This window comes from Oenanthe melanoleuca, chromosome 1 (genome assembly GCF_029582105.1).
Source record: "Oenanthe melanoleuca isolate GR-GAL-2019-014 chromosome 1, OMel1.0, whole genome shotgun sequence".
NCBI lineage: Eukaryota > Metazoa > Chordata > Aves > Passeriformes > Muscicapidae > Oenanthe > Oenanthe melanoleuca.
The window spans coordinates 4,434,884-4,460,967 of record NC_079333.1 but is presented as its reverse complement, the minus strand read 5'-3'; the positions used below and the strand labels follow the sequence as shown (position 1 = coordinate 4,460,967).

General features: G+C 40.8%; 1 protein-coding gene across 6 annotated transcripts in view; it reads right to left on the bottom strand.

The window, feature by feature from the left end:
• The window catches only part of CRYBG3 (crystallin beta-gamma domain containing 3), a 94,377-nt gene extending 68,795 nt beyond the window's left edge, over positions 1–25,582 (bottom strand). For 3 of the 6 annotated variants that reach the window (XR_008843058.1, XR_008843055.1, XR_008843056.1), the window contains exons 1-3: positions 25,396–25,523; positions 12,180–12,258; positions 774–1,201 (exon numbers count right to left, since the gene is read on the bottom strand). Coding sequence is in view for 3 of the 6 variants with exons in the window: in XM_056516313.1 (XP_056372288.1) it covers positions 774–1,201; positions 12,180–12,258; positions 25,396–25,496 (608 nt within the window). In the remaining 3 variants the exon portion in view is untranslated. Of the gene's footprint in view, positions 1–773; positions 1,202–12,179; positions 12,259–23,445; positions 23,598–23,690; positions 23,757–24,970; positions 25,033–25,395 lie in introns of those variants that run through there. The other 3 variants (XM_056516332.1, XM_056516313.1, XM_056516342.1) reach the window with 3 other exon arrangements.
• Positions 25,583–26,084: the final 502 nt, after the last annotated feature.

Here is a 26,084-nt window from a genome sequence, read left to right as displayed (position 1 = left end):
AAAACTGGACAGGTACCACAGGCATACATTCACACCTAACTCCAAATCTATGCTCTGCTGACCCACAGCCAAATTTTCAATGTAATAGTTAAAAATTATTTTGGAAAAATAATATCTATGTTTATGACAGTCATAAAAGGTTTTGTAATACACAGTGTTGACCACAGACAGTGTTTTAACTTCTCTATTCTCAAATACACAATGGTGCCCTTGCCATCACTTTTTTTTTTTAAATCTTCTTTTAAAAATACTACAAGACTATAAAAGAATGCTCCATGTTTGGGCTAACTGAAATTGAGTGCTTTACATAATCTTCTTCACATCACAGGAAAACCCCAAAGAACTAGGGGGGAAAAAAAAAAATCACATAAGCAAAAATCACCCAGTCAATAGTGAGAAAACCTTACTTGCAGAAGTAAAATGATTGAACTGCTGAGATATAAAAAGGAAAAATATTCAAGCCTTCATGTATGCCATAACATAGATGGAAATAAGCTCTTTACACTTCTATATTTTCTTAATATATTTGTAAATGCCACATCTAGTCAGAAGACTTCTAGAAAGCTTCTTGAAAGTTCTATTTTGTTGCAGTTGACTTCTCCCCTTCTAATTTATTTATGGCAGTTGGTACCAGAGTTTTGGACAAAATGAAGTTCACACTCCAACCACCCTTAGAAATGAGAGACATTTCTCAGACAGTCAGAACTTGGTCAGCATAGTTTTGTACACACACACAAACATCAACATATTTAATAATAAATTATAAAACTTACTTTTCTGTATCTGAGGATTGTTTCCAGCCTCTTTGAAGATTCCCTGTGTTATCTTTTCCAATATTATTTAAGATGGCATCATCTTTATTTACAGAACCCTCTTTTCTTCTAGCTGTAGGCTCTTCAGTTTTCTGGTGCTTTGGCTGCATGTCCTTTGGAAAGGTACTTGTGCTCTGTAAATCCTTTTCACATCTGTTGGGTTCATCTTGGAAGGTAGAAGGTTTAGATTCTACCAAAGAAGATTTTGTTGCAATATTAAATAAGCTTCCAAGGAAATGAAAAAAGCCTTCTCGGGGTTGCTTGTCTTTATCTGATGTTTTGATTCCAGGAGTCAGACTAGGAAGGCTATTAGCCTTTTTCAGCTCCTCTTGGATTTCAGCCTTGCTAAGCTCTTCTGTGGAATGGTTCTTCTCTTCATTTGGACAAGCCTGAGATAAATGCAAAAAGCACATGAAGATGATGGTTACTGTCATTTTCACACATTCCCAAATTCCTTGAGTTTAATTTGCGCCTATGCATTGTATTCCTTTCAGGAGATCTGAAAGGATCTCCTCCTGTCAGGAGATCTGATCTGTCATTTAAAAAGATTATGCCCACTGCTTGCTGTCTTCTCTTTTTGTACCAAAGAGGTCCCTACTCCACAAAAAGTAAAAAGGACTAACAGGCTAGAATATTCCCAAAGCAGCTGCAGTGGAAAAAAATATACTGCAGATGGCAACAATTGCTTTGACTGGCATAAAAAACAAGGGGAAGAAGCAAGGAACAATTATTTCACACTTCAGACTAATCCCCTCAGAAAGCACAGCTTCACAAACAAACATCCACGTGCTTGTGAGAATAGTTTACAGCTTGCAAATCTAGGCAAGAACACCATGGCCAAACACAAACACACCACAGCCTTCTGCACTTCTGAAAAACCAAGGAGAGAACTGGGATAAAACAAACTCAACTCACATCCCAGAGGTGAATCCTACCTATTATCCTTAGCAACCTGATGCTAAGCTCTCCTTCAACTGTTTCCAAATGGATTTGTTGTCTCCCACAGTCTCCAGACCTCTGTTACCTGGTTTTCCACCCAGCCAAAGTCCTACAGAGCACCACCCCTACACCTCTGACCTTGTGAACTGCCTATCAGCCCTACCAGTGGACTGAAATGAATGAGCACCAAGGCAGGGCTTCACCTCACTCAAACCACATCTTCATTTCTCCCCTCAACTCAGCTGAGCATCTACACCCAGAGGCAAGGCAAGCTCTACTCCTCACCAATTTATGCCCTTGAATTTCCTCTGTGTCAGCTCCTCTCTGAGATCCAAGGACTGCTCTCCAAGCTCATGTTACTTCTGTCAAGACCATCTGCCCAAAACGATGATGCAAGATGGAAGGCTTTGCAAACACCACACATAATCATATTTTCAGCTTCACAATCTGCAAATGTTTTTTTTTCCCCGGACTGAAGATTTCTGTGAAGCACCTCACCCCCATCCCCACCATTTGCAGTGGGTGCCATAGGCTATTGCTGTTTATTTTATCTTTACAGTACAACTCTTGTAATTTCAATTCCTGATTCAACCCAGTTTATTAACATGGATTAAAGCTACCCCAGCTTTTCTCAGATGAAACCTATCCTGCTCAACAGGAGTGGGAAAAAACATGAACAAAAAGTCCTATGCAAATTTTAGTTGTGTCAACAACACATTTGGCTAAGAGTAATTGTTTCAAATTGGGCAACACCTACCCATCCAACCTACACAGAAAGCTACTATTTCCACTAGGTGATCAATTCTATTTCCACTTGTAGCAACCTTAAATAAGCCAGCAGGCTTATTTGTTAATAGGCCATCTAGGATCCTGTTAATGATGAAAAAAGTGTTTTAATGAACTCAGCTTCATCCATGTGGAACAGCAATTCCTTAAGAACTTTCAAGATATATTCAGTGATACTGGAACGGTGGTCTTTAAACTTCAAGCAATACTTTTTCACCCTTTAAATACAGAGCAGATACAATTGCTTAACATTAAAAGATGCATGTGTTGAGAATGGAATTAGGTGAGGACAGAAATTGAACAGCACTAATTTGTCCTTGAGAAATCCACACAGCCTCCATTTTCTTTGTACAGGCAAGACACTTGTACAATCATTGAACTTTTAAGTAAACTTTTAGAAGTGGGCTAAGTCAAACTCTGGCTTTTTTTCATCCGACCTGTGACAAACCCCAACTGCACTGACCAACAGCTGATGCATCAGAAAGGGGTTTAGTCACCCTGTGGGATCAGAGATTTACCCTTTACATGTCAACTCTACCCAAACCCATCCCTGGAAACAAAGATGCCAACAGTGCAGCTTACAGATGTGCCACAGCTCTGGCTGCTATCTTCAGTATTAGACAAGTAACACAAGAGCCTGGAATTAATCTCCTGAATAATTAATTTTATCTCATAGGAACTGAGTACTTTGCATAAGGAAATACAAAACAGAAACAATAAAACAAAATAATTTCCAAAATTTGATGAGTGTCAGCTTCAAAGTTCTACATTTTCTTCCTTCACTTTGACTAACACCTCAGCATTCTTCAATACCAGATTTTAATTCAACTTTAAGTGAAGGAAGGCACTCCACAGTTTTGTGATTTGTACCATTCACAAAGATTTGTCTAATCTAAAAGAGTACCTCAGTGCAGGAAATACACACAAATATTATTCTTTTACCAGCACAACCCTTTAAAGCCATAAACATTCATATTAACTATTAAAATATCTATGAAGTTAACAACTAAAATACATTAACTATAAAAGAAACTATTACATTAAAACTTGACAACAGTTTAGTCTTATAAACATTTTTGTTTGTTGCTGTTTTGTTTGGTGGAGTTTTGCCCATTTTTTAAAACCATCTGTATTCAGAAACTAGTGGAGAGTTTGTTTTTTTTTTTTTTCCTATTAAGAACTGAGACATCAAATATAGTTAAATCTCTACATGTGAAAGTCTCCTCTGAGCAGCTCTGAGACATAACACTTGTAAAGACTGTGCTGCTTATTTGTGAGCATAATTTATGCCCTGCTTGAAAAGCTGTTTTGTAGTCTCTGCATCCAGAAACAGAAATCTATTTAGACTTTCCTTCCTCTTTAATCTTCCTTTCTTTACTTAACTTTTGGTAAATCAAAAGAACAGGAAGTTTTAATATGAAAGGGTCCTTCCATACCTTTAACCATAAATAGCGTCTTGCATGAAAAAAAAACACAGAGAACATTTACACTGTGCTTATTTGAAGATATATGTGGATATTAAGTCCTAACACAGAAACTATGCAAATCCTTCTTTCTTCCCTTCAATATAATCAATCCTACTCTCCATATATTCTCCCTCCTCCACTTTGCCATAAGAGACAGCTTGAGCTATTGGTATTTCATCATTTGCACATGAAATTTCAATTCAAAGTTGGAAGCACTGCTTAGGTACTATACAAAGAGCACTATTCCTGCTGCAGATTTTGAAGTTTGTATTTTAAGATGGTGCCATATTCAAATTACTGAGACGAAAGCACATGATTTTACTTTAGGAAAGCCAGTAAAGCTCTAGGACAGCATCGGCCTTCAGCACAAGTGCCTGCTGAACTGAGCACAGTGGCAATTCCACAAGCCAGTATCACAGAATCTCACTTATCATCCCCCATGCCTCCCTCACAGTCTGTCTCTGACAGAAGCCCCCAGCCAACACTCAGGGAAAAAATAAAGATAAGGGCTTAGGGTACATATACAATAATATTTCCATGGTACATCCCACCCAGTTTTCAATAGTCAGGGACTTTAGCTGATCTCAACAGAGTATTTGATTCTGAGTCACAATTAAGCTTGAGCAGTTTGATATTCACAACACTGCAGGAATATCCATGACACTTGCTTTACCGATACTTCATGTCATGAGTAAAAGAAAAATAAATTTTAAAAGTCCTCTAACAGTGTCACAGCAGTCTGAATAGTTTTTCAGGCTCACCAAAAAACCAGCAGTTTCTGGGGAAACCTACCTGCCAGATCCCCTTGGAGATCCTTGCTCACGCAAGGAGAAAAATCTTCCTGCTATAATATTGTCTTTCTGCTCCTCTTGTAATGAACTGTCATCAGTCTTCCCCTTGCCTCCCCCTTCCCACTCTCTGTGAGCTTCCCTGCTTGTGACATGCTTCATGAAGCTTTAATTAGCTTTTAGTCCTTTGGCAACTCGCTCCTCCGAGTTTCACTGGGCAAGCCCTGGCTAACCTGGCCTGACCTTGTAGCTGAACTGTGCTGGTTTGGATGACATTCTGGGGTCCCTTCAAGCTGAATTCTCCCAAGGGCTGTGCCCCATGTGCAGCAAGGCTGGTGTGGCAGAGCATGAAACAAGATGATGGCTGAGGAGACCGTGGCAGTAAGTGACACTGAGCCTGGGCACCATGCTCCCACTGCTGCAGAAGCCTGGCAGCTCAGGAGACAAGCCCACGGTGCCACATCTCTTATCTCAGCTGATTTATCCAGCAGCAGCCAAGGAGTTTTCCAGGCTGTAATCCACTCCTGGCTAGCACAGACATCCGCCCTCGGCCTAATTGTGCCGTGGCGGGCCCAGGGCTCGCCGCAGTGCGAACAGTCCCCCGAGGTGGCACAACTGCACCCTGAGCAGGGAGCGTTTCACCAGCTTTGCCTCAGTTTTCCTCACCTCCTACACTGCAGGGAACAGCCTGTAAAGCTGTTTTACCCTTGTAAAGCACCTTTTCTCAGCAGCTGCGTGGCTGAAGTTTGAACTGCCACAGTTTCTCAGTCTCTCTGCCAAAAATACAACCTCTTTTATTGCCCTGATGAGCGAAATGAAAACATTAACAGCATTAAAACACAGATCTTCGTGAACAAAGCATTAGCTGCCAGCCACAGCTGGCAGACATTTCGGGTCTCCCTCGCCATGAATGAATGCTCATTACGGAGCAGAAACTCCAGACAGCCGTGCAGGGACCTCTCCAGCCCCTGTCCTGCGGCACGGGAGAACATCCCGCCTCCCGCACGGATACGCTCCCACCCCTCATCCCTCCTGCTCTTGTGGGAGAAGATGGCCTGCGTCAGAAATTCTGCATCATCACTGATTCACCTGGGGACTTCCAACAAGGTATTTAACCCCGACTTCCCGATTTCCTCTTCTGAGAAAGGGTCACGGCACTACTCCTGAATTTCTGTTTGCTGGCATATAGAAATCATTTAATTCATATAGAAATTCATTCAGCTTCAGGCTGAAGTGCTGGGTGCACAAAGCAGCACATGTAGGCATTGCCACATACAGTACAAGAAAATTAATCTTGTTCCTACCCTTAGCTTTGACCTTTCAGCACAACTGAGTGGCTGCATTTCATTTAACAATTATGAGTATCTCATTCACTTTGAACACTGACATAGTATATAAATTCTGTGTGCTAAGCAAAATCCACAGTGATATAGCTGGGGCTGGTGGCACGCTAGTTCATCCCCACACTGAGTTATTAATGCAAGTTTTTCAGCAGATTTTCTTTCTCTGGGAGGTTAAAGCATCTTTGGTATAATCTCCCACTTTTTTTCAGTGAGTGAGACACACTGAGGTGCCTTAAATCCACATGTGAAATAAGCTTTCATTTTTTTCAAGTACTGTGAGGAAAATCTAGGCTTTTTCAACCAACAGGAGGCAATACATACAGAAACTTAATGAAAAACTATAGGACATAGTGAGACATAGATTACGAACAAGACTTGTCTAAGGAAATTAGAATGGCAATAAGAAAAATTCAGGCAGAAGTACTATCAGACAGTGAAATACACAATAAGAACCCCCAAAAGTCCACTGTGGCTAGTGTTCATGAGACAAAAGGACTGAAAAAAACCATGGTTAAAGCAAACCTTAAATAGGTTTTTCCTACTTAAGCCAGTAATTAGAGTGGTGGTGTAGAAGATTGTAAGGGAGGTCCACCACTATAAAAAACTATTTAGTCTTTACTAAAATGCACCTTTTAAGTAATGAAAAAAAGCAAAAACTCCCAAAAAGAAACAAAGAGTGACTTGGGGTTTTGGCAGGAATTTAAGTTAAAGATGAACTCAGTACCTCTACAAATACCCAATTAACCTGAATATTTTGGCTTTTTAATACTGTGAAGTTTTCCTTCCACATCCTCATTTCTCTGCTTCATTTGACATGGAAAAAATCAGGTCATGGCAACCCCGGAAGACAAGAGTAACTAGAAAACTAATGAAATCATGGCATCTTCATAATCAGGAGTAAAAGTTAAACAACAGGAAGAGACTTTTAGTTAAACTGTATCAGTTTGCATTTTTAAAAATAAACCTATTTAAAGTCAATGACTATTTAACATTTGGAAAGACAACTGCATCTGTTCAAAGTTCAGCACTGGGACTTTAAAAATTTGTTTATCCATTTGAATTCTTGAAACAGCAAGGAGTAATTAATGTATATTTAATTTGTCAGATGAGGAAAGAAAAGAAGAAACAACCATTCTCTGAAACTCTCTAGTATTGTCCTAAAATCGGAATAGGGATCCAGAAATACATTCCCTGACAAGAACAACAGATAAAGTGGTAAGGGTGAACATTTCAAATTAAAAGGCAGAAAAAAGAAGGCACAATTTGAAATAAAGTTTCTGCTAGGTCACCTTCACAGGGAATTTTAAATTCTGTGAAAGTCTCTATAATGACAAAATTAACTTTTTAATTAAAAAATTTCTCTTTGCACCATTTGCAGAGCTGCTCAAAAATTATCCCTGAATTTTCTCATTAAATTATTTTAAAGCTCTGATCAAGGATTAAAAACTGGTATTCACTTCTGAGTATGCAACCATCACCTCATTGTTACAAGGGCTACTGTGAAGCCAGAGAGAACAGAATTAAAACTGTCTTACTTCTGTTCTTTCCCCCAAAGTCTTCCAGGACTACACTCCCACTGCCTTTTAATGAGTATGTTTTTCACAAGCATAAAACAATTTCTATTCTCTATTTGACAATTTCTTGAAGCTTGGAGGAAAAAAAAAAGGTGAAACTTACTTTTTCAATGGAGAAGGTGACAGTACACTGGGAATGGGATGTGACAGTATGATTCCACCTGCACTTAAATTCTATTGGCAGATTATAGCACCTGGCATCACATTTCTGCTTCATCTGTCCACTGGGTTTCTTAGCTAAACAGACCAAGGTTTAAGCCTTTTTTGGTTTAGTTTTGATTTCTAACTTTTTTTGTAAAACTTAAAAACTATAGTCAGAATAAGGGAGATTCAATAATCAAAGCAACCTATATTCAGCAAGTTCATGGGACTTCTAAAAAAATCTTTTGTAAATTGGCACACTGAATGAAAAAAATTTTGACAGAGAATTACAGCACAAATTAGGCTGAAAGGAATGTGGCTGGGGAGGTCATGCAGTCTGTTCTCCTGCACAAAGCAGCTCTGGTTCATCCAGCTTTCTTTTGTGTATTTCTAAGCATAAAGATTCTGCAACTCACTTGGGCAAACTGTTCCAATGTGACCATTTTTATAGCAAAGGGGAAAAAACATTCATGTAGGTGACTGGAATTTCCCATGTTCCAACTTCTACCCACTGCAACTCCAAAAAGAACCTGGCTCCATCTTATCACATAATTGCAGTCTTCAACATTAAAATTTAATATCATGTCTCCTGCTTAAATACAGCCATGTTTATGTTACCTTGAAATGAAATTCATGTGAGAAAGCAGAGCTACAGAATAATCTCTTCTCCATGTTCACAGTATACAAGAGTACTTGTCAGAGGACAATTAGCAACAGGTTTAATTTGTAGCACAGAAGTTACATGGCATGTTAGGAAAAAGGCTTTTTAATTATAAGGTCTATGAAATTGGTAGAACAGTTGTCTGATGAGGCTGGAGAGATCTTAAGAGATCTCCATCCCTGGAGGTTTTTGAGAACAAGTCAGACAAACTTTTATCAGGTATGACATAGATCTCACCTTGAGGCACAGGAGCAGACTTGATAATCTCTGCTGTACTTTCTGTCCCTGAGTTTTCTATGAAGGTTGAGACAGCCTCAGGTTAATTCAAGCTTGAGCCTATGGGCTAAGTGATAGAATACTTGATGCTACTGAAATACTGTAACCTAAATTACACATTTGTTATATCAAATTTGCACTTACGTTTTGGAACTTTTGGGTTTACCTGAGAGAGCTCACATAGTGGTTCCAGAACTGAGATGCTTAAGAATTTCTTCCTAGTGGGTTATGGAAGAATGTGCTATTTTCTCCATGCACTGCTACAGAAAGGATATCCAGGGACCATGAAACACACTTTTTCAGGAGCACTGTTGCAATATTCCCTTTGAAAACAAAGTCCCTGTAGCACTAAAAGGGAGGTTAATGATATACTAACATGTACTGGACACTGTGTAGTGCACTTAGTACACTAAACATGAAATTTAAGAGCTGTTTACATCCACACAACCATCTGTTCAACAATCACTCTGCTCAAACAGAGCGTTTACTCAGGGCACCCTTTACAGCCCTAATTCAAAGAAACAGAAGCAAAACAAAATAAGTAAATAAATACTGGGAGGGGGTGGTGTACTTTCTGCAACCAATTAACAGACACAGCAAATACATTTCAGTAATATTTCTTGAAAGTGATCAAGTGATGACTGATAAAGTCTCTCTGGCATAGAGAAAAATTAGGCTTAATATTTTCAAAAGGTGCCCATTAAAATATCTTTTCTTCCTTTTAAATATTTCATTGCAGGGAAAAAAATAACAGGGGTAAAGTACAGAAGTGGTGTCTAAAGTGCTCAGAATAGTCAAAGAGCTACCATAGCTCGGCACAATTCCCAGCTCCACTCACCAGTCAGTTATAATTTAGACATTTGACCTTTGCTGCTAAATCAGAGACTTACAGCTCCTCTGCTATTTTGCCCCTGGCCTCCTGCTGAGATGACCAATGAATATTCAAAATCACAGCATGGAAGTCTATCAGAAATATGATGGCTCATTAACTTGGTGACAGCTAACACAGACACAACATGGTTTCAATTTTAGTCACCGTCCACCTGAAACGCTGAGGTAGAAGCACAGCTCCGAGACATGGGCATGCTTGGAAACCTGCCCAACACTGATCCACGTAGAGATTCAGACATTCTTCACAAAGCACACTTTCCAATAACAATTTTTTGTCATCTTACAGCAACCTTGATGATTAGATGAAAAAACCTAAAGCATCTTTTAATAGCACAGACCATACCTTTCATAGAATCATTTAGGCTGGAAAAGACTCTTAAGATTATCCCAAAACCACAATTAAGACAGCGTCAGCTCTCTCCCACTGCTCAGGTGCAGTCTGGTCATCTTTGGAGGGGACAGTTTATTTTTGCCAATGAGGTGTTACCAAATTTCAAGTGTGTATTGGAGACAGCAGTGAGAGGAAAAACAAAAAAATATTTTCCTCAGAAAATGTAGCAGGGGAAGCATCAGAAAACCCATAGTTCCTCTGCTTTTTCTGAATAAGTTCTTACTATCCAGTTGTAATTTCTGTGCACACATGACAAAAAAATCAGACTGCTCAAATTACTCACTACTATGCATATGAAACTGTTAGGTGTATCACAAAGTTTTTGATCAGCTTAAGAAAGAGGAAAGTAATTTAGACAGGAAGGTCTCAGTAGAGCTGAAGAGCTAGCACATTCTAGCAATATGAAAACCACCTTCTTCCTAAAGCCTATACAAACACCAGGTTTTATTTTAAAGACAGTGTCATGGTTTTAGGCTTTTTAACATAGGTCTAAAACAATATAATTCAATAAAAAGTTATGGCAAGACAAAGAAGAGATCAGATACTTGGAAAAAAACTTTACAGCACTAATTCTGGCACTAGTTTTTAGTACAGTATTATAAAAACACGACTTCTGAGTAAAGAGTTACTGAAACAGATTCAGCAGAAAGACTCTGAATTGTGGCTCTTGTAAATTAAAAAATTGAATCAGATTTCGTTTTTGGTAAGAAAGAAATACTCTTAGGTAACTTAAACTTGCTATGCTTGCTTTTCTCCACCTACACATCCTGCTTTTTCCTTGAGACCTAGCCCAATTCACACTTCCTTTTAAGCAATTCCTAGTGCTGAAGTGCTGTTCACATATGCTGAATGCTTTCCCTTCCTCAGTCCAAGCCCTCCTCCAAAGGAAAATCTGTTCTGGAATTTTTCAAATTTTGGAATTTTTCTGATCTGACACAGAAAAATGACATTTTTTTTAAACCTGAGAAAATGTTCTTCTATTATAGTAGATATAATCTTCTCTGTTTTATCAGAAATCTTTCTGCCTACATTCCAAGGCATAAAATCAGTGATTTATGGAAATAGGAAGCCATGCAGTGGCATTTTCCAGGAGCTCTGAACTGACAGAGTTTGCTTAAATCCACCTGGCTTTTGAAGAAACATTTTTTTCCCTTGCTGTAGACAAACCACAGTCAAAACAGAATTTTACTGAGCAAATAACCCTGCTGGGATCTTTGCAGAGGCAACTGCAAAGTCTCCAACTTTGGTGAAGCCCAAACAAATGGTCCCTATATACTGAAAATGCAATTACACAGAAGGTGAGCACTTCCTTCTCCATACACAATGAGTGCTCAATAAATGCAACATGTGACAGAAATCTCAGATTAAGTGTGTTAAGAAGCCTACAAATAAATCTAACAGACTAGCCAAGCCCCTTTTGAGGAAGCAGCCACTATGTTATCTGCACTGAACTGAAACAACTCAGAAAAGGAACAAGACAGCAGCAAAGATAGCTGTTATCACCTGTCCTGTGCATAACTATTTATGGTATTTGTCTAAATCTAAGCACAACTTTAGAGGTGAGTCTAGTGCACAGGAGAAAGCCCTGATCACAGAGGAACATGTCTTCTTCTTGCAGTACAACACTTACAGGACAAGACAAGCATGATTAACACGGGTAACTGGTGAGGAGCACCCAATGTACAGACAAATTTCAGCAGAAAGATCCTACAATGCTCTGGCTGGCAACCAGCAGACCTTCAGGCAAGCAAAGACTTGCTGGTTGGATATTTGTAAATTATACAGAAATGGTGCTTTAGAGCAATGCCTGAAACACATGGTTTGATAAAAATATTAGGTTTTTTTACTGGCTAATTGCATGTGGAATCAACACTGAAGCCTCAGTTCCTCCTCCTAAGTAAATACATGGATTTTGTTTTAACAATGTAAAGTAAAAAGTTCTTCTGTCTTCAGCATGTATATTAGAACCCTGACAAGTGGACCCAAACTCAGAATATGGCAATCAGGTGCCACACTGCAGTACAGGAGTGCATCCAACATAGAATTCTAACAGTCACAAGCAAAGGTGGCAGGTTTTACCTAAAATAAACATTAGTCAATAAAAGCCTTACCTTCAAAAGTGCAGGCAGAGTCGTGCTTTCCTTTTGGCTGCTCTTTGAATTTATGGCTTCGCTCCCTTTGTTTTCAGAACTGAAAAACAAAAAATATTTTGTAACGCTGAGTACTTGCATTAGTCAAATCCTCTCAAGAGCCAACACATTCAATTTAAACACAAAAGAGCTTTAACTTGGAAGGACAGAAAAACATATCTTCCAAACTGTAGTACATACTCTGTAACTGAAAAAACCAAGCCCCAAAAAGCTGAAGACAGAACCGTAATGACTGTTTCACCTCATACAGAGGTTTTTGAACTCAAACACTCAGAAACACCACGCAGCATTTCAGCTTCAGAAAAAACCACAAGATTTCCATGCCTGTGTATTATTTTTCAGCTGTAATTGAACAGTGATCTACCACAGCAGCTTTCATTGCCACAGGACCACCTGGCACCCCTGGCAGCTACAAGGCTCACCCCATTCTGAGAGCTGTGAGCAAGTGGAATGTACTCCTGGCAGCTGGAATAATCCCAAATCATAGCCACCACACTGAACAGTTCTTCACTGAATATGCCCAGTGGGACATGCAAATGCAGAACCAATTTTAGAAAGGGGACAACAGGTACATGTTCATTACCAGGCAATACCTGCTGTTCCATTTTAAAAGTCCCAAGTCCAAAATCACCTGTGTCCTTATGGGAAATTCACCAAATTCATTCAAATTTTCTTGAAAGTTCATCTTTGGAATAAATGAAACCAACTCCTTGCCCTCAACCCCAGTTCTCAGAACAAGCCTTACACACAATCCAGCAGAAAACATTCTAATAAAAATCTTTATGCTACAAGCAACTTAAAAGCAAAACCATTATCAAGGAAAACATTAGGTGATGTTAATGACAGACATTAGTTCCTGCATTGTGTACCACTACATGAAGAAAAATAACTTTGCGCTGGTGTATTATATGAGTATGTCAATGAATTAATAATGACATTGAATACCCTTCTTCACCAGTCTTAAACATTTAACTTTGCTACTGAAAAAAGCACAAGCCCTTATTTCTGAACTCATGTGAAGAGATGAACTGAAAGCTATTTAAATAAAAAAAAAATTATTAGCATTTTGATGAAATTCTGCCAGGATTTGGAGAAGGAATTAAAGTGCTGCTGTACTCCTACTGCTCCTGACTGCAAACCACAGGTAAGCATGTCTCAGTAAGACTCCCAAAATGAAAGGTTTTCCTCCTACTGTGGATTAGGCATCTGCATTCAGTATACACTGATACATACACAAAACGTAAAAGCCACTCTGATTAAATGGAAGTTTCCTTCTCAGCTGCTCAGATACAGCATTCCCTGAATAAAAATAACAGCAGAACTCTCCTGCTATTAAGTTTTTCAAGATATCAAGATATTTCGCATCTTTTCACATGCATCAAAAGCAAAGCTTCTTCCTCCCATTTATAGATCATCTCCAAGTCAAAAACCATGTACTTTCACATCACCTTAGGTAATCTCTCATAATGCATTCATAAACACAAAGATGCTTTTCCAAAGAGAGCATCAGACAGAAAGTCTTGGCTGTTCTCTGCTTCTCTGGAAGACAGAGCAGATAAATTAATATTCTGACCTATTAATTTCTTCTGCTGCTAAAGTGTTTCATGAAGGAGCTGTCACAATCACTCTGGGCAGTCTGGCACACTAATAAAAGTGTTTCTCTGTACATAACCTATTTTCTTTCTCTTAGTTTTTGTTTTGTTGTTGGTTTAAAAAAAAAACACCAACAAACTAAAACCAAAACACCCTTCTACAGATCTACATGGCTTTTCCTGATGTTGATACATTTGATATGAACAGGAATTCCCCGGACTTAAGAGTGGAATAATGAGGCTGATGTTTACCAGACATTCTTTCTAATTCAGTGTATCAAAAAAAAATCTTTATGGAACTGGTCTGCAGACCACAAATGACATCCCTGCTTTCATTAAGTCCTGGCAGCATGCATTACCAGTGTTGATTATTGCATCACTCTGTTTTGCTCATATTCTTCCCTTTACATCATGTGTTTTTTCCCCCAAAATTTTTTCATTTTCCTACTTCTTGTTTGTATTTGAAATACATGTCTGTATTACTTTCTTCTAGCTAGTCACAGAAATTCCACAGCATACTTACCAAAACTAAAAGAATGCAATTCAGCAGATAAGCATCTTAAAATCAACAAGTAAAAAAAAAAAAAAGTATCAAAACTTTTCTTTCCAATATAAAATAACCCTAACCCTGGAAGCATTTCCCCACACCATTTCATGGTTTATATTCTAGCGTTTCTACATTCCTTAACCTTTAGCTTTAGGGTGTAGTTCCTCAAACATGCTGACTTTGTCAGCAGAACCAGCTTTAGAAATCTCCACTCCTTCCTTCTCAACCTCAGTTATCTCTACATCCTTGACTCAGCCAAGAAGGGCTCTCAGTAGGGTGACTTTTTTAATAGAATCAAGAGGGGGCCAGAACTTTCCTTGAGGAAAAACCCAGCCTGTGATCCAGTTTACAGTGCAGTGATTTTTAACAGCACAATGAAGGGGCAACAAATGTCACTCAGCAGGAGCAAGGAGAAACCACTGCCCCTCACACCACCAGAGGCTGCTTGGTGTGAACCTCTTCTCCTCTTAGCCAGGGGAGAAGTTCTAAATGGATCTCTGACTGAAACCAAACGATTGACAGCAGAAAAAGCTGGAAGTTTACAGCACAAAAGCTTCTTTGCTGAACAAAGGCCTCGTGGGTTTAGGATAAAATGGCTTTGTTTCTCTCAGAGAGACAAGGTTACCTTTTACAGCCTAAACACCACGGAGACAGGGGCTGGAGAATCTGCTGGCTACTGTTCACTTCATTCACACAATGCAACTTCACAACCCCCACTAACAACTCCCCACAAATTTTATGGCTTTCCCTCTTCTCATCATTGCATCCATAACATCACTGTGACCTAGGGCTACAGCTGTATTTATAAAGTTTGGCTCTACACAATTCTAAGCTTTTCCAGAGCAATGCCTTTCTGGAGCACTTTGCCATGGCAGGTACCACCAATGTTATCTCCAGCTGAGCACATCTAAAGTTAGGCTTGTGCTTAACCACCCATCTCTCAGGTTTGTAATCTACTGCCCTTCTCTTGCTTTTCTGCTAGACATTCCTTTTTCTCTAGCATTTTAGTGCATCCAACAGAGATGGATTAATCTTTAGTGAAGGTTTAGAAGAAGGTTAGAGGGATTTCTTCTTCTTGGCTGTCTTGCTGCTCATTCTATTGTCTTGCCAGCATGCCTAACCTGATTAGCATCACTCTTATTCTTTAACTAATCAAGATTAAATTTTAGTTACAGAATTGTATCTTTTGTATCTTCTGAACAAACCTTTCTTTGTGCCATTTTCTATTGCTTTTTGTTCCTCTCCTGCTGCCTCTGTTTTTGACCTTTCTGTAATACTTGGACAGGTGGTGTCTGAACCAGAAGCAGGTTTGTGGTCCAAGTTTTTAATCATTACACTTTGGGAAAAGAGGTTAGAGAGTCTTATGAGCAAGACATGTTCACATTCTGCATTGCTGCTCACACAAAAAGAGATTACAAGAGGGATTACAGTCAAGGAAAAAAAAAAAAGCAATTTAATGGAGCATATTTAAGTACATGGCTTTCAAGGTCTTTTGCAACTGCCTCTAAAAACAGAACAAGACAATTACAAACAATCACATCTTCAAAAGGCCCTCACAGCATCTCTGTATGGTGTGAGAAGTCTGCTTCCTCCATCCTTGTCCTTCATAACAATCCCTCAGAACTTGGAAATTAAAAGCCCATCCCCTTCTTCCTTTATTAATCCACCCCACCCACGTTATGCACGCAGCAGATTGTGAATGTGTTGTTGCAGATAAAAAAAAAGCTACAGGGAACATGCAAGTAATAAAGCACAAACACACAAGTTTGGATGAGACTGACCACACGCAGAGCTCTTCAAACTGAAAGTAATTGCTGTGACATTTTGGGTTCCTTTTCTGAGGAGAAGGCTTGGCCTGCCTGTTGCTGTTTGGGAAGGGGGAAATTAAAGGGCACTCCCTTAAGGAAACGGGGACAGCTGACTAAAGCTGAACTTCAGTTCAGCACTACCACAGCACTTGTGGATATTGACCCTCCCTACTTCTTCCAGGGCTTTGAATCAGATCTCTTCCAATGCAGCAGCTTCAGCATCTACTTTTCATGCAGTCCACGTGTAACCAGGCAGGTGAGTGCTCCAGCATTTTGCCATCTTCTCCCTCTTGGGGCCAGATGACTCCCTGAGTAGTCAAACCCTCCCTGCTACCACATAGGGCTGTTTTTAACTGGTCTTCTCCTCAAGTTAACTCAGGAACCATTTAATGTGATGACTCATAATGGTAAGAGAATAAGCAATGCCCAACCTCAAAGATGCTTTTTTAGGTTTACATTCTTTATTTCAGCATTCTGGGGTATAATGCCAGCTCCTCACCCCTGGCTTTCCTTTCTCTCTCAAAAAACCTAACACCCTCTCTGGGAAATGCTGTCCTCACTGGTTCTGATATCATGATTTCTTTCCAACTTTACTTTGTGCCAACAGTTACACATTCAGTGCTGACCTTCCAGAAGGATATTTCATTGAAACAAGTATTTCATCACCTACTACTTTAAAATCCATTTGTGCAAGAGTCTTGCTGAAGAATGTAAAGGAGTGGAAATCCACAAGTCTAATAATACCATAAAATATAGATGTGCAAGACCTCAATGAAGTTTCAGCACGTTACAGGAATTCTCACAACATATCCACAAAACAGCAGTAGTAATGAAATTTTTATTATAAAACTGCAAAGAGCCATAGGTTGCCTAGTATTGGTTTCTTCCTTGTCCCAGTTTCCAAGTGGTAATTAAAAACATGATGGCAAATAATTCAGACTTTTTTAATTAATATTTTTATATATATTCCAGTTACCCTGCTTGCCATACAGACCCTTATGGTTACTGCAGCTGGCCTCCTGCATAATCTAGATTATGAAATTTCACTATGGGAGACCTGAATCAAGCCTTTAACACATAATAAGAAGTTATGAGCTTTGCTTGAAAAACAACAAACTATGGAAAAATGACCACATTTCTAAATAAGACCTTTCCTTTCCTGCTACTTAATTCACTACTTATTAGGCTTAACTATTCAAGTTTCATCTCTCAATCAATCTGCATCTATGTGGGACAGATTATAAAGGTCTCAGATTCAAATAACCTCTTGAAGCCACAGCTCTACTATAACATAAAGTACTTAAATCTGAATTCCCTTCCAGTTATATTCCTTGAGGCAGAGTCATTCCTCAGACTTTAACATTGTCATTTCAGAACTAAATGCCAGGGAAGCTACTTCACTTTATTCTGCGAGGGAGGTTTTCCAGACATCAAATTGTTCTGGAGCTCTTCTCAGAGCCCTTTCCAGTTTGCCAGCATCTTTTTCATGATAAATCATGGAAAAAAACAAACACCAAAACTGGACTCGGTACTGCAGTAACCAAAGAATCCACTGAATACATGTTTTGTTGTTTATACACCAAACAATCATATTTTCTACTCTGAGCCACCACTTTGGCAGGTCATGTTTAACTGGCTGTCAACCATGGCAACTTAGTTTGTTTCCAATGTCATCTACATGGTGATTTCCATACTTTTCACTCGAATCATCTGCAAACTTGTCATGCTACAGTTTTGTCCTCTTTAAGATATTAAATTGATTCAAAAATACATCCTTTTCATTTGCTTCAAACAGATCAAGTAGAAAATTATTTATTACATCTGCTTTTTTTATATTCCTCTGTATGTTGAATTTTAGCCTGCTGTTATTACACTTGCAAATATTTCAAGTGGGATATCAGTGCCAAGGATGATATTTCACCAGTTTGTCAAGTGAAGCTGTAATCTCTTAAACAAAACTGAGCTTGATAATTCCCATCTTTCAGTGATGTTACAATCAATACCATGTTTATTAACTTCTCAAGTCACCTGGGAGATGTAGTAAATCCATTTTTCTTCCCCTTTAATCCCTTTAACTCTTAAATATTATATACTTCCAAGAGAAACACCTTCTTCTAGGCACTACCATCACACTTGTGAAGCCATTTATGTACTCTGCAGCCAGAAGAACTATCAAAACTTAATCTAAAAAGTCAATTTCTTTAGAGTCAAACTTCCAGCATGTACCTTGAGGAATATGAGCACGGGTAAAGTAACCATTTATTAAATTAACTGAAAGGAAAATATTACTGTAAAGCTCAGTGGCAACAAGATGCAAGGAAATCAACTGAATGCAAAAAACTGGCTTGTGCATCAAGTGACAGTTAAAATATGTTAGTATTTAACAGGAAATAAAAACACTAGCATTTTAGAAGAAAAATACCCAAATGAATTAAATTAATTAATTAATTTTCCTCTGTTTCCCTCCCCTCCAAACCACAATGTTGCCCTCTTCTGCAAAGCTCTGAAATGAAAAATTTCTGGTGAACTTCTCAGCAGAATTCCCAGGCTAGCACACTTCTTGGGAAAGCAAACAGCAGCAGCAATGACAAAACCTGCCTCTAGTCTATGGCAAGGCTGTTGGGGCTTGTCTTAAAGAGAGAAGAAGAATTTTGCACAGAAATTTGAATATGAAGTTTCTGGCTGCTGCTTCTGTGCTTAAGCTTAGGCCACACACATAGGGGAAAAGAATTGAAGACATTAAGACAAACTGTAATTATACAAACAAGTTATTGAGCTTGAAATTAAAGGGTCAATGAAAAGCAATGCTGCTATTTAAAACAAATACAGAAGGGAAAGACAGGAAAAGAAAGCAGAGAAAGGTAAGAAAGGAGAAAATGGAGCCAGGATAAGGCATGAACTCAGGCAGAAGTGTTAGAACTGCTGATTAATTTAAGTGCTGAAATAGCACAAAATGTATTATATTCAATTAAATTACCCTCATTTTGAAACTGGTTTGATTAGAGACAGCAATAAGCAATTTAGATAGTTTTAACTGAAACAATTTTTCCTCTCAGACCTGTTTCTGCTGCTGATTTACATCCTGTTCTTTGCTTGTGCAGCAAAGCTGGGTCAGCTTCACATTCTGCAATACCAGTGCTGTGTTGCATGGTTTATATGAGCTACACAAAGTGTGTCAGTATTGAATGAAAATTAAAACTAAAACTACAATGGAAAATAAATACATCAGAAAAATCACAGACATGCCACATTTCACAATGAAAGTTTACATGAAAAAAATTCAAGAACCAAACCATGTCATTACACTGAACATGTTTAAAGGCCAGAACTAAGTGAAATAAAATATGATGACCCTTGCTAAATAACTTAATCCATTTTTCATGTGAGGGAACTGAACAGCCCTACAAAGGCTAGAGAAAGAAATATAAATGTTTCTGAGCAGAGCTTACTGCAATATTGGGCAGAGCGATTATACCAGATTACATCAAGGTTTTCCTTCTGGCATCTGTCAGGCATAGTAACCAACACTGCTGTGGAATCTGCTCCCTATTTGCCAGTCTGATTGGTTAGACAGTTTCCAGCATCCTTCTGAAATAGATATGTTACTGCTCACTAATGCAAACACTAGGTATAGCATCAGAAACAGATTTACAAACTGTGCACTAAGGTTAAATGTATCGAATTAATGGGGAATAGAACTGTTTTCAAAGGGCGTGTTTGCAGGGTGGGGGATCAACAGTGGTACTTACAAAATGGCATTAAAATAGGAGATATTTAAAAAAAAAAAGTAATCCAGGGCAGCTTTAAAGCAGCAGCAGCAACTGTTGTCCTGATAAACAGAGCATATCAGAATTTCAAAAAGATTCATTAAGAATTAGCACCCCAGAAAAAACAAGCGAGAAAGACTGGTGTCACCAGTAAAATGCAGGGAGCTCTTCTAGTCAGGCTGGAGGAGAAAACTTTTGGTAGAGGTACAGTGGGCTACTATTTAAACCCAAAAAAATACTCTCCAGAACTCCCATCTTTTACTCACAAAATATCTACCAGGAAACATCCTACAGGCACCAAAGTCCCCTCTTTTGTTTTGAAGGCAAGCATTTTTCATTCCTACCAAAATAAGTTTAATGGCCAAATTTGCAGCCTGCAACTGATGATTAAAATAAAAGTATGTTATCACTGCAATTCTTTCTGCCTTTTCTGTTCTTGTGTGTTCACAAGAAATAACTTCTTCCTACATCTTTTCCCAACACAACACTGTCTGGAGGTGGAGTGCAGATCCCCAAGGTGTTTACACACTTAGGCCACACTTAAGCAGATACAATGCCTTTGGAAAAATATTTTGTCAACTTAAGAGGCAATGGAACATTCAGAAAAACAACATTCTATTTCAAAATAAGGCAATTGTGTTCACAACACAAAACCATTGTAGATTAGATCTTGTGTCTGGAAACGGACATGAAAAAGTGAAATGAGTAAGGAAGACAACATTTCCAACCTTAAGTCTTCAAAAGTGATACTGCATAGCCAGTTAGAACAGATAAAACCATATTAGAAATGAAAATTAATACACCAGAAGAACTGAGTTAAAGCCTGAGCAATCCAGTGCTGTGCTACTGTCTGCAAGTATAATAGTATATGCTAACTGAACTGTATAAAATCCAAAAGCCCCTCAGAAATTAAAAGCAGTAGCTGGGTTTTCACCCTTTTAAGAAGTTACAATAATTAGAAATACAATCCCCACAGCAACATGTTTCGGAATCTTAATTTTTTTCCACCTGGGAGCCTTTTGTTCACTAGAGGAGAAGGCCAAGGAGTTTTCATCTTTGCAAAACTATTCCTTAAAACCACAGACTTGTGGCTGTTTTGGAAACATTTTTGCATTAACTCTGGCACTTATGCCTATAACTGAAAAGGAGACAAGGCTGTTCACATTTAAAATAGTGGAAAAAACGTTGCTTTGTTTCTTCCAAGGAGCACTTCTATTATAATTAAGGGTCTAGTAACATTTCCTTCAGGAAATGTCTCTCACACACATGGCCAGCTGCTGGCCCTGCTGCTCCTGGTCTCAGTCCCAGGAGAAATCCAAGTACGTGCCTCATTCTGATCAAGCAGGCACTCCCACCAGAGTGCACAGAACTATTTACCTGCCTCATTACAGGCAACCACTTTGGGACCCTGATAATCAGGGCTTTTCACACTATTTTGAATTATCCTGCAATGGATGTCAAAACAGAAAAATCTAGGAAGCAAAAAAGAAGAAAGAAACGCCAAATTAACAGATGTACAGAAAATTTTCATAATGCACTTACTTAGGCAAGTCTAATTTGAATTCTTCTATATGGTTGGAGTATTCCCTTTGCTGGTTCCACAGACCACCATTCCTCATGTAGACTCATAAATAAGCGAAATTTTAGCAACAACACAAAGGATCCTGCTCTGGCTTTTGAAAGTAAAAGGTTCTTTACTAGAAAGCAGAGACTGATTTTTCCAGCAGACAATGGATTTCTTCAAAGATGCCAATGGTATCTGTATCAAACCCAGCCAGGAGGCAGCAATTTCAGAATAACTTGGTTTCAAATTTATTACTCTCTTTTCCATCAATTTCCAGCAGCCCCTCAAATACAGAGTTTCTATAACTACAAAAATACAAGTTCTTTGTAATCAGGAACAATGACTGGCAGTCCCAAAGGAAGAAAAAGACTCTCTAATTTCTCCTCAGGCAGAATAAACAAAGTTCTTCATCTCTGAAAGCTCTCAGTAAGATACTAATGGATGAATGGAACAACAATCTCAGCCTGAAAAAAACCCCAACAAACAAATCAGCCTCACCAAATCCTTCTAAACCAGAAAAAAGGTTGCTCTTCTCTGTTTGGTGTCCCTGGTATACTTCACCAATGCAGAGAAAATATCCTGACAAATCAAACTCAAACTGGTAGGTCTGTGACCAGCCAACAGCACTTGGAGAGAAAAAGAGAAATCTGAAATGAACCTGCTACACAGAATAACTAATAAAATGCACCCATAGTTTAAAGGACATTTTGATGGTACCTCAGTAAAAAGTGTCACACCCCTCCTAAAGGTCGCATTTATTCGCAAAAGAACAATTGCTCAGCCACAGAAGCCACATATTTCTGAAAGAATCCACAGTGTAAACTTAGACTGTAAAAGCTGTGTCTTTTTCCAGATGGACTAAAGATAAATATATTAGTAAAAAAAATAACAAATTATGAGACTCCTGTTAGAATAGTGAAAATGCAATTGGGTTTTGTCACCCTGGGGATTTAGATTGCTCCAGGACAAACACTGTGGTAACCAATAACCAATTGTGTATTATTGAAAATAGCAAGTAGTCCAGCACAGCATAATGACTGCCTTTGATGGAAGTCAATGATAAAGACCTGGGATGAAGAGCACTGAAGCCGTTCAAAGCAGCCCCAACTCTGAAGAACACACTTAAGCAGAAGGCAAGCACTGGGTGGGAAACACTTTCCATTTGGCTACATTTTATGTAAAAGCCAAGTGAACTCTTAAGGCATGTGCTGTGCTTTTTGCTGCCACAAAACTTACAACTAATCAGCGCAGCTTATTTTTTCCACAAGCAAGCAAGCAAAGCCTCCAGCGAGTCTCATGTTCATCAGAGCTACAAATTGCTCTAAGGGCAGGTTATTAACATAAGTTTTCTGTCAAATGAGGTTCTCAGAAGAGTTTAAGACATTGATTAACAAACTACATAAATCCCCCTATCACCTTCCTCCCATTTTAAACCAGGATCACGGTAAGTTTGGAGTTTGGTTCTTGTGGTTTTTACAGGTAAATCTGAACAGAATCTGGAGCAAGAGGGCAGCTCTTCTCAGCGGAGAAGGAAAGCTGGCAGCTTCCAGTCACCCACCTTATCACTGCCTAATTTGTGGGAGCAGATGGAAAATGACTTTTGGATGGGCAGAGATTCATTTCTGCATGCCTTTAAAACTTAGGAAACCATCACATTCTGCAGAGGCATCAAGTGTGATGCATGTCTCCAGAGGTCAATGCAGGCACACAGAGTGGATGTGATACACTGCTTTCCCTCTACTTAGGTCTTTCACTTCTTCGAAACCCATCAGTAAGTAAAACACCTCCAATATAAAAGTTTATTTTAATATATGTATGTGCATATCAAACTTGGTCTGGTTCCAACACACATCCTCCCGATAACCTGAAGGGGAAGCCGTGCCGGCGCACACATTTCTCACAGCCCTTGACAAAGGCTGCATTCCCCAAGTCGCCCACGCACCGCACACCTTGACAGCGAGCAGCCCCGGAGCCCCTCCCGCACTCGGGCTTTGTTCAGCGATCCGTTCCGCTCCACGGAAAAACACGAGCAGCAAACCTGCGGCGCTCATCGCAGCCCGGCGCTGGGTAATGTATGCAATTACGCTAATCTGCGAAGAAGCTGCCAGTGGAAACCAAATACGAGAACGTCAGCATTCCTGACGAGCGTGGCACGCTGCAGCCCGGCACTACGGGGAAAAGCTCCTTAACATACCAAATGGGACTCGGGATGGCGAGGGCTCCTCCGCTCCGGGCAGGAGTCACGGCACCACCCTGCAGCAACCAGGCCAAGCGGCCAGAGCCTGTTCGTATCTGCGTGGATCTCCCCGCTTCCGAATAAAGAAAAGGCTCTTGGCTGCAGGAAATGAAACTGCGATTGGGATAGAGATAAGACTGCAGCCCCAAGTGAAGTGGAGTACGTCTACCCTGAGTGCTACCTACAGATCAGACATTTAGCGACAAACCACTCAAGTGGCATCGTTCTCCTCCTTACCAAGGTGACCGCTAGGCTCTTCTGTTTATCCCAAACCACAGCTGTAGGGAGCTGGCAAGGCGACATCCCATAAAACCTGTCCTATTGCCTCTCCAGGTCCTCAGCCAGATCCAAACCTTCGCCTTCTCCCGTATCTTAACCACACCCGCCAGACAAAACAGCCAGCCTATCCCAGCAATTGCAAAGATGTCCTTGATTCAGCAGCCTTGCCCCCAACTTCTTTTTCTCTCGAAATAAAAAAGGAACTTTTTCCTGCTCGTAAAAGACCAGCGGATCCTTGGTGGTGTACTGGCATGTCAAACGCTTACAGAAAAATGAAACCCCCAAAGTTAAAAATCCTCATGGTGCATTTACAAGATGTTTAAGATGGTCAGTGTAAGAGAGCAACAGGCTCTTCTATTTTCCATGATTGCTGAGAATACACAACGCAAGATCCTAAAGCTTTTCACTATGAGAGCTACTGCGATAGCCACTGTCTATCTGATCAAACCGCATTTACTGTCTGCCAGTTTAAACACAAACCTATGCCCTATCAAGAGTGACTCAGATTAAAACCAATATGTTAAAAGCGAAAAATAAATACTACACCCGAGGAAGCAAGGCCTAGGCAGTTAACACCTTTCCACCACAAAAATATGCTCATTTACTTGGGCCGACAATGAGGCTGCTGAGAAACTGAAGGAAACTTATCTGTGCTTCTTTCCTTCTTACAGACAGAAATCAGCCACCAGAAGAAGAAGGAAAAAAAAAAAAAAAAAAGGAAAAAAAAATAAAGGAAGAGGAACAAATACACAAGAAGTTTCCAAACCTTTTCATCTTGTAAAGTCTCCCTGCACTAAAAAAAATATTAATAACCAAGTTTCCATAAACCACAAAGTTTGCATTGAGACTTAAACACAGCAGTAATATTTATGCCGCATTAACGCCTGATTTACACCAGCCCAAAAGAAAACTTTCAGCGTGAAAACCGAAAAGGAAAAACAAACAAAGCCCTCAGAAACCTCAGCGCCCTGCCCTGCTGTCAGTCCCCGAGGAAGGGGCTGCGAGCCGGGCCGCAGGGCGGAGGAGCAGCCGCGGGGTGCGCGGATCCCAGCAGGTTCCACGGGGCTCGGCCGAGCCCGGCGGGGCCGGGGGTGCCCGGTGCAGCTCCCCGGGAGCCCCCGCACCCAGCAGCGGCCGTGCCCCAGCACAGCCCGCCCTTCCCGGCCCCGGCAGCAGCTGTCAGCCCGCTCCGAGCTCCCCGGGCACGCCGCTGTCCCTGGAGCCGCCCCCGGCCCCGGGCTCCCCGCGGGGAGCGCTCGCTTCCTCCCGCTGCCCCGCCGCGCTCCGGTGTCGCAACACGGGCCGGGGCCGCGCTCAGCCGCGCTGTGCCCCGCTGCCCCCCGGCCGCGCAGGTGGCACCGCGCCGCCCCCGAGCCCCGCGTACCTGTTCGCCGCCCCCTCGCCGGCTGGGCTCCTGGAGAAGAAGCGAGAGAAAGTGCTGTGCCAGGAGGGGCCGGCCCGCCGCCGGCTGCCCCCGCCGGACATCGCCGGGACCGGACCGGACGGGACCGGACGGGAGACGCCGCCAGCAGCCGCCCGGCACCGAGTCCCCGCGGCGGCGGCAGGCGGGAGGCGGCGACCGCGTCCCTCCGCCCCGGGGAGGAGCCGCCGCTCCGGCGGGGCGGGCCGGGCCGGAGAGCCGCGCTCGGAGGCGGGGGTGGCTGTGGCGGCGGCAGAGGAGATGGGGGAGCCCCATCCGCGCCCCGGCAGGCGGGGAGGGCCCGGCCCCGCGTGAGGGGAGCGATCGCCACACGCCGCCCCCGCGCCGCGAGGGTGCCGCGTTGTGTTGCCTTTGGGTTTGTTGCCATTTTTTTTTTTTTTTTTTTTAAGTTAATAGGTCGTAATTAGCGTGAACAAAGAGAAAAGATCAGAGGTAAAAAATAACAACAACAAACTCGTAAAAAACAAACCTCTGAAGAAAAAGGTTAGGCAGCCTTGAGAATCTACAGCGCTGACTGAGTGGGAACGGCAGCTCCAGCCTTCTGCTTTGTGCGGGGCCGGCTCTGAGATCTGCGCTCTGTGTGTCCTGCGGAGCCTGAGCCGCCTTGGCGCTGTCCCGGGCACGGCGAGCCT